At 38.6% G+C, this 13,821-nt stretch overlaps 1 protein-coding gene across 6 annotated transcripts in view; it reads right to left on the reverse strand.

Annotated features, from left to right (window-relative positions):
* hth (Meis homeobox homothorax) overlaps window positions 1–13,821 on the reverse strand; it is a 396,541-nt gene that overhangs the window by 104,769 nt on the left and 277,951 nt on the right. The window contains exon 11 of one of the 6 annotated variants that reach the window (XM_087408372.1): window positions 3,715–13,044. The exons of the other annotated variants lie outside the window; for them this stretch is intronic. Within the exon in view, the coding sequence (XP_087264498.1) occupies window positions 12,940–13,044 (105 nt within the window). The 3' untranslated portion in view covers window positions 3,715–12,939. Of the gene's footprint in view, window positions 1–3,714; window positions 13,045–13,821 lie in introns of those variants that run through there. 6 annotated transcript variants of the gene reach the window in all.

The following is a 13,821-nucleotide window of genomic DNA, read 5'->3' on the forward strand; positions in this document are numbered from 1 at the left end:
AGGGTGGAAGAGGCGACCCTTCCGCGTTTAGTGTCAATTTATTCGGGATTCCCGAGATTCCCGAGGCTTTGCCACGCACGATCAGCCTCGCCCGTTTGCATAATATTGTATTTATTTCGTCTTGTAACCTCGTACACGAGTTCCCGTCCGCATCATCCTCTTCTCCCTTTGCCTCTTACCTACAAGTTTCGCGCCTTGTACACATGTGGGTAGTGATGGGAGAAAGCTTCGTTTAGTTCCCTGCTTTCGCACGAATAGCGTCATATATGCGAGCCTAAAATGGGCTATATGGGTTACAAGAAAATCTCGACGGCGTTCTTCCTTCCGATACCTTTTTTCGCATTTTTCTTCGCCCGCTCAATGCAATATCCTAGCATCACACGTTTCTAACAAATTTATTATTTAGCTGTAGTTAGCATACGCTAACTCCGATCTTTTATTCACGTAATAAAAAGTAAAGTTATTTTGAGGTATTTATGATTTTTGAAAAAGTTTTCTATATTTAATGTATTATAAATCGTACATTGCAACATTGAATTTACTCGAATAAATTTAATCTTTACAGTTGGATCTCTAATAAATTTCATTGATTTGATCATAAATTAGTATTGTATATATCATGCACCAAATATATTAACTGTAATGTAATGTAGAAGCGAAATGTACTTGAGGAGACATCTACACGGCGATGTAAATGTAACTAGCTGAGACACCAGTCGAAATTATTGAAAGCGAGGTAATAATGTCGTTATTACCTGAGCGATAAAGAAAAGCGGGGAACAACTGTGTTATCGCTGCTCGTTTCATGAATAAGCACACAACATCCGTATCGAGAGTACAAGCAGCTTCGATAAGGCAAAAGTAAATTAACGTGTTATCAGTCGTATCATTGGAATGTCGCACTAATTTAAATGCTGTGTTCATTTTAGCAAGTCATATATTGTATCCTTTCGTTACATTATTGTAGAAGAAATATATCTTGACGATATCAAATTAATTTTCAACTAATCTTAATAAATAATTTTGCTTTCTCATTAGTAAACAGTTATAGAATAGAGAATATGTTTTATATACGAAATAATTTAGACTCTTGTTACCATATGTATATGTATACATATATACATATCTTTAGTTAAATATTCGTGGCGAGAAATGAGTGTAATTTAACAAATAACAAACGGAATTATGCAAAACGCATGTCTTCAATGATCGAAATCAATAATATGTATAAAATGGAAGATAGCGTCATAAGTCCCTATAAAAATATCACAATGTAACACAATCTATCGTAAACGCGATCAAAACGATAGTCCCATATTTCTCCTTGTATGACACGTCGTAAAAGATGGCATTCGATATGAGTATAATTCTACGCATCAAATTATTCGATAAAATGATAGTGAACATAAATATTCACACGCGTGACGGAATTACCCGTAGAATAATCCTTCGGACGCGTGATCGATATTGGTTGATTTTATAGCGGTATGTCAGAGGTATTTGTCGATATCGAGAATCACGTCCAAAAATGTTATAAACAGCTGCTCGGAGCACGCATTGATTTAACAATATTTTCTTTATGTCCGGTGAGGGTAAATCACTTTTCCCGTCGAGCATAAAGCATTGCATTGCGCGGTCGACATTCGCAATCATAAAATACAATATTCATAATGAGGACGTCAGTCAGAGAGGTGCGGACGAATGGCCGATTGCAGTGCGGCGGGGGTAGCAGCGGTGTCGACGGCGGTGGTGAGATGGTGGTGCTGGTGGCGGCGGTGATGGTGGCAGTGGTGCATCGATAACCCGCGCGTCGAAGAGTTTGAGTGATTGACGCGATCGGATGGAACAGATCGTGATGCACGCGGAGAAAAGTGTTGACCGCTCGTTCCGGGCGAACATACGTATGGCAGCCGACCCATTGACAGGTGCATAACGCTTTCAAACAAATAGGAACAAATTCCCCTCTCTCTTTCTCTGTTTCGCGTACATATCAAAATGCATTTTTAAAGCTTACCGGTGTACGGCAATAAATATCAACAAACGAGTATCCCCTAGGCTATAAATAAAATCTATGTATTTTTAAAACCTTTTTTTTTTTTTGTTTTTCATACACGTAGACACAACGCCCGTTGGACATTCGGAGGTATTTTGCCATCACAGGTAAGTCCGACGTATTTCGTCGCTGCGCATTTCGCCAGGCGTCCATTTCCGAATGTGCACAACTTTTTTCCGCGATACGTTAGCGACTGACGCGATATTTGCGCAACACGGAATTTTAAAAAAAAAAAAAAATGAGAGAGAGAGAGAGAGGGAGGGAGACAGAGAAAGAAAAAATAGGAAAAACATGCCCAATGCTTTTCCATGTCGTAACAGAATGAAAGCACTAAAAGCGCGATAGCCAGCAACAACAGGAACGCGTGTACCCATTATGGCATAATATCGATAATAAACTTTTTCGCCGCCCTCTCGAGTGGCGAGTATTTTTTTGTTGACTCATCGACAATTCGCACGGTACTCGATAAATGCGATTATAATTATCACAAGCGTGACAATTTACGACCATAATAAAAAATTTCTCCATAATAAAAATCTGATCCGATAGAACTGATTAAATTTTTTAGAAATTAACAAGATATATGTATTCCTTACGAATGTCTCAATTATAATAAAGAGGTATTTCTTTAATTAGTACATCACATTGTACGTAGCCAATCAATTTTTTAAGCACTTTTTCAAATTTAATTCGTTACAATTCTTAACTGCACCGTCTCATCGATAATCTCAAGAACGGCGGTTGCCGATAGTACGTACGAGCGACACATCGCTTTCAGCCATGACGAATGAACATCTTCCACAGTCAGGTCGAATCGCGATGAACGGAATCGTACGCATTTTATGCTTCGGCCCGGACAATTGATCCATCAGGCTGAACGCGTAAGCTGTAGCATTGCACCTGTGCATCGTATATACTGTGTAGCGTGGCCGGTGGTGGATGCAACGCGAGTCTGCTTGGACAGGTGATTGTCAGTGCTTCAGGCGCCGCCTCGAGATTTTCATAGACTATCGTCCGTGCGAAGTCATTAAAACCGCAAATCTGAATATATCTCGGCCACAACAGCTGTGGTCGAGATTGAAATTTCGATAATATCATACCTGAGAATACATGGATGATAAAAAAAATAATTTTACAAAATTTTCTATTATCGTTTTACCCTTCACGAATATTTTTGTGATATATATATATATATATGTAAGTACGTTGATATCAGTTGATTATAGAATATATAATTTGTTTTTAAACAAATTAAAAATAGAGGTACGTTGAAATAGACGTATCGATAATAAAGGTAATCAAGCTTTCTAACGGTAACAATTTGGAATTACAAAATTTCTCATTGATAGAGCGTGCGTGTTTATCTATACGTTCGATGGCTCCAGCCGATTTTACTACATGCAACGTCAAACGTTTCCGGCGGTGCGCATCGCACGCGGCATAAAAATGACAGCTCATTGGATTTTACGAACCGGCCCCACGGCCGCATTGCACCGGCGGCGCACCGGCGTGATACAAACAGCCCGTTGCGCCGGTGATTTTCATCGCCGTAATAATGCGTTTATCGGCATTCCCACGCCCGGTCGATCAGTCCGATGAAACCTATTCCCAGCGAACAACCAAGCCACGTCCACGCCCTTTTATCGTTAACGCGCCAAATATTTTTTTTTTTTGCATAGAATAAATTAACTTTACTCAATCAAGCAGATTTTCCAGTACGAGGAACATATTTCAAATGGTTATTGCGTTGGTCGCTAGTCGGTATAAGTAATGAAATATATACCACGATTTATATGCCACATCAAATATATCGTCATATAGCATGAATATATTGGAAATATATCCATATGAATCGTGGTTAAACATTTAAATATAATATTTTAATATAGAATTGATCAGTACCAATTATATCTTGAAATATATATACATATATATATATATGTATATAACAGCTATAAAATTTTAAGTTTGCAGAAAATTATTTAATAAGATATTTTTTTAAACATATTAAATTGTATGCATACCTATTACGCGAATTATATAATACTGTTTTTACAAAATCTAAGCTTTAAATAAATATTTTTAAAGTGTATTTTATAACAAATTTATCAATAAACCGAATACAATAACAAATCAGATATTATTCGGATTATTCTTCACGATAATTAGTATTATTCTTATACTAAAAAAATTTATTAATCCATATTTCTTTGAATAGTACTCATTTACTTAGAGTACATAAATATTTACTCGATGAAAAAATGATGAGTTAAATCATATTAATGGTTTTAGTGATAATTGATATCATTCTAATTGACATTATTTTTCAAGAATAATTAGTATCCGATACTGTTTCTAAAATGTTGCAAATAATTATTTTAAGACATCACAACTCATCGATAGAGCATTTCAATCATATTATTGATATTCTAATACATTTGTGATAGCATAAAGAAAAAGACACTTGTGAAATTAAGACAAGTTTCCAAAGTAACATTTATCAGTAGTACGCATAATATTTACGAGCAAATTTTCATCAACATAGAATGAATTAAATTGATAGACTTGAATTTCTAAATTTAATGTAACGAAAGATTAAAATTATATAGTTGCTCGATCTCAAAATGAATTAAAATCTGTTAAGACATTGCTTTCTCACATTACAGCATTGTGAGAAATTCTATTGCAGCGTCTTTATTTCGTAAGACAAAATAACGTACGGAACTTACAGGTCGTTTCCCTTATTTCGTATGCCCGGTGGTATATGTAAATTATAAACTTCACAATGTAGATTTTCGCGCAGTATTCGCCCACGATCAATCGCGGGAGCACAGCGAGAAACAAAGAATACAACAAGGGAAGAAGTCGTAAGCGTACGTTGGAAAAGGAAGTCGATTATTTCGCGAGTCCGTTCGCTGCGGTCAATTAAGTTGGTGAAATTTCGTCGCGAAAACAACATGCGATTCGTCCGTCCGACGCCATGTCGAGTGTCGGTTCTCCGATGCGGAGGGCATCGTCGTCGTCATCGTGGGCGATTCAGAAGGCAAAAAGGAGACTCGTTGACGGCATCATTATCGTTATTTAATATCCCGGTCATTAGCGCGTCCCGCCGTACCACTCGAGAGTGTTGTTTATGTACTCATCTGCTCTCTTAGAGTTCGCCGCGTCGAGCCTGAGATTGTTCCTACGCGTTTTTGCAACGACGAATGAGGTGCTGAAGGAGGATCACGCTTTGAAGTCTTTCTCTAAGTACACCCATTGCGGGCATAGGTACGCTTTTACGAACTTAATAAAGGACACAGGGACAGTTGAGCGCGATGAGTTAATTATTATCGTGTTGCAACTCTTTGTTCGTGAATACACCGCGTGGTGAAGTTATGTGTATCGACTAGTGACTTACTCTAGACGAAACGTTAACAACTCGGAAAGAAGCGATCGTGTGTATACATATATATATATATATTTGCGTGTGCGTGTGTGTAAGAATTCGCGGCATCCGCTCTTACAAAGGATTTAAGAAAAAAGCAGTAGGTAATATATATGAGCGCGGCCCCTGTTGTGCTACAAAATAGAAATGGACGTCGTTGACCAAGCAAAAAGTAAATGGAACGAGCAAAACGCGGTGCACCGAATAAAAGGGCGATAATGGAAAATGCGGCCAGTTCGAGTCACGGCCGGATAATAAGTTCCGCGTAATCGTCGGCGATTTTACTGCTGTCGAGAGTAATACTGCATTTTCACGATCGAACACATCAATGTCTTGCGAGTAATGTCATTTTGTAGCTAAAGCGAGAAATGTTGCATGGTCAAATGTACGCAGATGTTTGTAATTTTTATTACACCGATTACGATTATTGACAAACGGTTATCAATGTTAAGCGTAATATATCCATCCATTTCGAATTCTCACCAGTGGTTTACCGCATTGCAGCAATAAACTACCGATTATAGACGCTTTCAAGGACCATCAGGTGCATAATGCACGAACATGTATGTAATTTCGATACGAGCGATATAAAGTGGGTTAATTAAAGCCGCAGGGGGAACGATGTAACGAATGAGCTAAATTAAAAATTCCAAAGTTTCCGAACCAATCGAGCTGCAGCATACGTTCGAACAAATGATGCAGCGTGTCGCAAATGGTAAATTAATAGGTAGCAGAGATAATGAGTGTATAATGAAAAGTGGCTATTTCAAAATCATTAAGAGATATGTGGTGTTATTTCAATTATATTACTTTTACTCTAGTTTTGATAGTTTTTGAAAATTCATCGATTCGAGATCACTAATCATGATGATTTTAAAAATGAATAGATAAAAGAATACAATATTTTGTCGTTTTCTCATCTTTGCAAATACAAATACTTGGAAAAATGTCTGAGAAAAAGTGGAAACTTTTAATCTTGATTTTGCAAAACACATGTGGTCGAAATATATTTATTACAAAGAATGAAGCGGTTTACCAATATGGTTGATTACATTAACAAACCGGAATACACAACCGCGGTAAACAGAATCGCGTAGAGTCGCGTTATCATTATTTATCTGCTTGCGAGGCCAGAAAAGGATGGTATACAATGTAACGCATATCTTTTGACCAACAAAGACTCCTACACAGAAATTTACATGGCACGCGTATATTTTATGTGCCTATACGTACGCAATATGACTATTTCACCGCGTCGCATTGTCGCAATAAAATAAACCGGCATGCGAGTTGATGAAGGTCAGAGTCAAGACGCGTAACTTAAGACTTAGGAGACGCTCGCACGCGTGAGAATCTCGCCAGACAAGGAAACCACGAAGGTGTCGCGGCTCGTAACGTCCGGAGCATCGTGTCTCACAATAGATTAGCATCTCATGGCTGGTGGTCTACGATTTCTGCGAAGCAAACGAGAATGCTCCGATCTACCTTCACACTTTTGACTGTGAAATATGAAAAATATGGCATATACGAACATTGAAATAAATATGTTACAATATTAAAAAGCAATATTGGCGGAATATTGGATGATCTTTTATAAGAAATATTAAATATTAATCTTTCTTTCGAAATAATCTAATACTTAATCATATTTGATTACAAAGAGATAAAAGTAAGATCTTTAACATCATTCTCTTAACGAATATCTCTTACAATATAGAAATATCATAAATTAAGCGTAAGAGCGTCTCTTGTATATAATATATTTGTGTGATAGATCGAGAGAAGCATAGAAAACAGTACATATATCTGCACTGCGAAGCGTATATAGGTCACTCCGTGTTACTAAGCGCAGTAATTCAGCTGTGTTGAAAGCCCATGGAGACATGAGCAGCGTGAACCTCCATGATCTAAGATACACAGTTGCCGCATCTAGCTCGATTTATAGAGGAGCACCTGGATAAAGAATTATGTAGGAAGCAGGTGTTGGTTAATGGCATTCACGCCGAAATGAGTCACACCTACGTATTTCTATCTAAACGATGTCATCACAAAGACATACGTTTATACTTATGGGATATAATTTTATACAATGGATAATTGATAAAAAAGATACGATCAATGCGTGCTTATCCCCAGTAATAACGCGTGCAATGTTGAGCGAACGATCGTTCTTTGAGATTGATTAGACTGTAATTGCGATAAATTCGTTGCTGGTAATCAAATGCAAGATAAAGGCAACGAATACAGAAAAAAAGGAGAGACAAACGCCGAACGGAGGTGAACCAGAGAGGGCAAAGAACGAGAGGTCGTGCGAGCGGTCTGCACTGGTCAGTCTTTACAACAATTACCGCTGGGTATGGTCTTCTTGTGAATGCTGCACATTCGACCCTATGCAACGAAACTGCATCAAGCGGATATACCTTTACCTTTATCGTAGAGCACCACAACTTACGAGAAGTAACAACAGTCGGCGAACGACAGAAAAAGAATAAATACTCATCATGATGATTACAACGTTAAGTACATTTAAAAATTTGCAATTATGTATATGAGTGTATAAATACTAGTCAAAAACATAATAAACGCGCCTTTTGTAATAACGATAAAATTAATTATTAAAAATAATATCTTCAATATTTTATCATAAATTATTAACGTCCACAACTTATTTACACAAAAAATATAAGTTAATAAATTATGATAATTTGAGGTACATAAGAAGTAAAAGATATTTTTCAAAGTAATGATTAATTACGTCGCATCAATAAATAATTTGTGATATAAACAACATATCTCATATACTATATGAGAGTACAGTAAACGAAATATATTTGCTAAAGAACGCGCTTTACCATGTGACGAACACCTGGGGGGGTTGCGCGCACAAATACGCCGACCTCACTAGAAACGGAAATGGTTACCTGCGACTATTTACGGGGATGCATGTCAAGCTATATGGCCTGCGGGCACGCGCTATAGGTTTGTATGAACAAACGTGATACGGAATATATGAATAATAATGGCTCAACTGTATATATCGCGAATACATTGCCTTCACTCATCGTCATCACCATCCCCATCTGTGTTATCCCTTTGCCGCAGCGTTACGAACCACGAACACGGGAATGCGATATGATACGATTCGCTCTGATTAGCGCTACCCATAACGATAGCCACCGTGGCATAACATTATGATCATATATCGCATTGATTATGACGCGATTATGCATCAATCTCCAAACTTTTTCCATTTTTTCCATTTTATCCATTTCTTACGATCATATACCTATTTTGAGAAACATTTTTCATTCTATTGATTTTATATGATATTTTAGTTATTAATTAGTTATCGATGTAATTAATTAACTGTGTGAGCGCTGTGTTCTCCATGTAATTAGCTTCTTTACGGAATCCCATCATCCTATTTTTTAATTATTATACATAACATGATAATTTATCTTGCGATGCAACATCTTTTATCACTCCATATATATATATATATATATCTTCAGAGATATTTTCAAATCATAATATTGTGACTAATTTCTATTATTTTATAGGAAACTTGAAAATCATCTGCATATGGATAACGCGGAAAGTGCATATTCGTAAAAAACAAGGATGTAATACGATAAATAATGCTTCACAATAAATAATACTGATTTTTAATCGTTACAAGTGCTCTTTGTACAGCCATGTTGTACGCGATAAATTCAAAGTCGTGATTTTTTTTCACGCTTGTGATTCATAAAGCGAATAAGCGGTTCGTAAATATGCGTTACAAGGTTGTGCTAGTGTGGGTGCGTGTGTGTGTACATGGTAACAATGTAACAGATTTTTTTATATTTTTAACCGAGTATAAACGCAATGCGAGATAACGTATAATATTCAATCGGAGTAACCACGAGACGTTGTGTGACAAATAAACGAGTCTCAATTGATGGAATCTTGTAGTAATTAAAGGACATTTTACGTAATCGATGCATCACAGTGTGATCGATCAGTTTTCAGAATTTCCTTCCTCTCACGCTTACTCACGTCCCACACCCTTTTTACCCATCTGCCTATCTCAATGCGGGGGCATCCCGCATAACATACTTGGAGATATACCATGTGTACGAAATGTTATAAATATACTTTATAGAAGCGTGCAACACACGCGATGCATTAATGCGGCTGATTGCCCGTATATCACGATGTGGCGGTGCCCGCGGAGAGTTCCTTTCTTCTTCGCGCGTGGTTTTGCACGGTTCTCGCCGGCCTCCTGCAACCAATTCTCTCTCCCAAGGAATTTCTCTCTTGTTACGGATTACTCAGTTAGTTACGGATGGTGGCCGTGTACATTTTATTAAAATATTGGGTCACATCCCGGTGCATAATAATATACATCACAATATTCTGTGTGTACACGAGAAATCTACGTGCGTAGGAGTACACACTCATCGTCACCGAAGTCGTCGGCGAGTAGTGGCCTGCGGGCTTGAGTGGCCGAGTTCGAATTTCGCGGGGGTGAGGTACGCGCGGCTCGTTACGGGCATCCTTTCAGGGCCCCTAAGTGGACGTCGAGTTCGTTAGAAGGGCCCTTCCAAGAGATTGCGGAAGATGAACAGGGTGAAGGCGGGAGATGCATAGGTTCGTGTTTCCACAAAGAGATATGGCTCTCGCTTAGACGGCAATGAGGCGCGAATCGAGATCCTCTCTGTCTCTGCTTCCCTCTTTCTCTCGTTGTCTCGATTTTTCTGTGTCTTTCTTCCTCCCCTCCGCCCTCCCCCCTCTCTCTCTCTCTCTCTTTCTTCTTCGTACTTTCCTTTCTTTTTCATACTTCTTCGACCTCATCTTTCTCGACTTCTCTTTACGTCTCTCTGCTCTGTACTATGAACTCTCATAATATTATCGTCGCATCGTTTGTCCCATTGATTACAATACAGTTGTGTGCGGAAACATTTTTTTTTTCTTTACAATCTGTAATAGCGTAAATAAATATGTAAATGCGAATGCAAAGTAATACAAGGATTGTTTCTTGTTTTTTTGTCGTCGATCATAATACGTCGAGCAACTTATAATCTTATTTTCCCTGTCTCGTTCGTGCCCTAGCGACTTAATAAAACTGCGCTTAGGCGGAAAATGCTTCTCCATTACGCGCTCGCCGCCATTCGTTTTGTTTACCCCACGTAATAATTACACGGCGCATGTTTTTCTCGCGGACTTTGTTCGCACGTAAACTTTCCTCGGTAACGTCATCCTGTATATATCATTGTCATCCGGAAATTACCCCGTAGAGTTTCTCGACGATGAGGGAAACACATGAAAGGGATAAAGTTACGAATTCCTGAATTATGCTCTGCGTAGTATCGTCGATTCGAAGCGCTAGAAAGATTAAGTTTGATGAAGAGGTAATACTTCGTCTCGGAGTTTGCCTGTCTCATATCCTGCGAAAAATGTTAGTATCTTCGAATATGTAAAAATTTAACATGGAATTATTGCAAAAAATTAAAATACAATGTTCTCAATGTTGACACGTTATAGGCATAAGTTTGATTTTTAAGCATTGATTCTTATAAATAAAAATTGTTTCATCATTTATGAAATGATAGGAAATATAGATATGATCTTCTTTTATATTTAATTATTACGCTGCATGTAAAGTAAATTAATATCGATAATTAATACCAAAAACTTTATGCTCTTTAATTACATTGTAAAAAACAAAATTTTACTTTCTATGATAATGCTGTAAACTTGTATCTCTCACATACGACATCTGTCTCCGTCGTGAACGATATTCATATTTTCCGGTTGCCGTAGTATTCCGTATTCCGTAGGATTACACGGAAGCCGGAACAGTGCGTCAGGATAACGTTGGAACAGTATGTATCGTATTGAGGATAACGTCAGTCAATACGTACAGGAAACATCGAGGCGTATTCTCTTCTGTGACGTCAAGTATTTATTCATTAACCGAGGAATCAAAAAACCATAATTTAATATTCCTAACTCATTAAATTCATCAAATTCAATCAGGTTCTAATTTTAAAACATCGAAAGTTCAATGAAAACGTTTGATTCTTTAAAACAAGCGTAAAAAAAAAAGAATAAAATTTTACTTGGAAGATTTAATTTATACAATATATTGTCAATGCTTCAAATATTGTAATATTTTCAATAATTTCAAATAATAAAAATGATTCTCTTTTCACCATGAGATTGACGTACCAGCAGGCATATCTGAGGTTTGTGGATGGACGAAGTGGTTTCAATAAAAAAAAAAAAGCACTCTCTGTTGCTAGCGGCGCCGTAAGTATGTCCTAAGTGCATTTAACGATTATTTTATATTAACGGGTGAATTTATTAGCGGCTTCCATTATCGGGGTTTGGCGGCCCCGAGGTGGCCATCTATATGCCTTTCGTTTTACCGAGGAGCCGTGAAGGTCGTAAGAAGAGAGAAAATGAATGGAAAGAAGGAGGGTAAGTGAGTTAACGGCAGTCTCCGTGTCTTTATCTCATGGTGGTGGACCGTCTTTTGTTTCACTTGCTTGTGAATACTTCAAGAGATGTCCAGACCCTAGTGATATCGATAGCGTTACCTCATTGCTTTCCACCGACGAGACCTTTATTTGCGCGCAATAAAAGCTTTTTAAAAATCTAGACGACAGCATAGTTACCGAAACAACAATGTACGTGCGTCATGCACGCGACACACACACACATATATATATATATATATATGTGTGTGTGTATATATTCGAGATAATGTTTATATCATATTATTTGCGAAAAAGCAGCTCGGGAAAAAGATATATTTTCTGATACACGACAGAACGAACGGTGAATTAATATAACATGGGTCGAATTCAGTCGAAAGAGACGAGGATTCATTTCATTCGCTTCCTTGTTCCGCTGGTCTCTGGTGGGTAACTACAGCCTCTTTTCAATCCCCGCGAAGAAGAGGATATCGTGGATTTTCGTGGGAGAAGAGGACGAGAAGAAGAAGAAGCTAAAGTAGAACCGGAGGAAGACGCCTGAGCTGTTGGTCGAGACCGCAGGACCACCATCGAGAGGTTACGAGTCGGTGGCCGAGCGGAGAGGGTGGAAAAGAGGATGGTTGCGGGTTATGCCGCCCCTGGGACGAGCTCTGATGGGGTTATGGGCCTCCGAGGCCTACTCTTTCCACCCGGTTTCTACATCCCGTTTTCCTTCCATTCTATTCCATAATATGCCGGGAGATGTATACGTCCTGCAGGACGCCCGCAAAATGCGTTCTAGATTGCATTCGGATATAGGGAGATTCACGGTGCGAGATGGAGAAAGAGAGAAAGAGAATGGAATTCTGAATTGAAGAGGAAGAAAACGATGCAGCGCAGCAATCCTTGCACGAGAGATCGAACTGGGATTTGCGAGGGTGTCCCGATTACTTTTCGCATCGGCGATTCGCTCTAGTCTTCGGACCGATCGATGACTATCACGCGCTTCTATAGATATACCTATGTATACTTACGTTTCCGAGGAGAAATTTGACCCCAACCCTCCACAGGCTATTCAATCGAAAATTATATTTCGTACTTACCTGGAAACAGAAAGAGAAAAAAATTATTCAAAAATTGCTTGACTCCGAATATTGAGGTCTGAGCATCTTAATTGTAAGACCGTATGATAATACTTTGAGATGATGTAGGTTATACAATAAATGAAGAATGGTATTGTTTTACATAAGAAACAAATTCCATGTATTTCGAATTAAGGTAAATCGCCAAGACAATTTTGATCATCAATGCAAAAACTGATTTAACGAATTGTGTGGATCTCGATCCTACTTCTTCATGTTCTTTCGTCCGCATCGAATGCACGACAAGGATACGTTTCCTGTTACTTTCCCCTCGTTGAACATAATGACGCGCGACGAAACTCTTGCTCGATAACAACCCAGCTGCGTGCACGCGCGCGTGCATAGTCGGCGTGCTGAAAAAAGCCGTCGCGCGAAGGGCGAAGAGAGATTTATGCGCGCAAGAAAAGAAGAGAGAAAAAGGAGCGAGGATCTTCCTTGCAGCAGCAGCAGCAGCAGCAACAGCAGCAGCAGCAGCAGCAGCGAGTCATGTTAGGAATCGAGAACGAATCTTATACGTATGCCTGACTCGCGGCTCGCGTACAAAGGAAAAGAAGAAGCAAGCACCCAGGAGAAGGAGGTTCATGCCGTAATTAATAAACCGGTATGCTAATTTCTGCGAGGACAACGCGCGTTTTCTCCTGGCAAGGCAGGTACATCCGGTATAATCTCATGTACCCCGGAGGAACAGCGCAGCCTTTCGTAACGTTAACGTACAACGAAAAGAGGGAGAAAGAGAGA

Source organism: Acromyrmex echinatior, chromosome 8 (genome assembly GCF_024713525.1).
Source record: "Acromyrmex echinatior isolate Ae372 chromosome 8, ASM2471352v2, whole genome shotgun sequence".
In the NCBI taxonomy this organism is placed as follows: Eukaryota; Metazoa; Arthropoda; class Insecta; order Hymenoptera; family Formicidae; genus Acromyrmex; species Acromyrmex echinatior.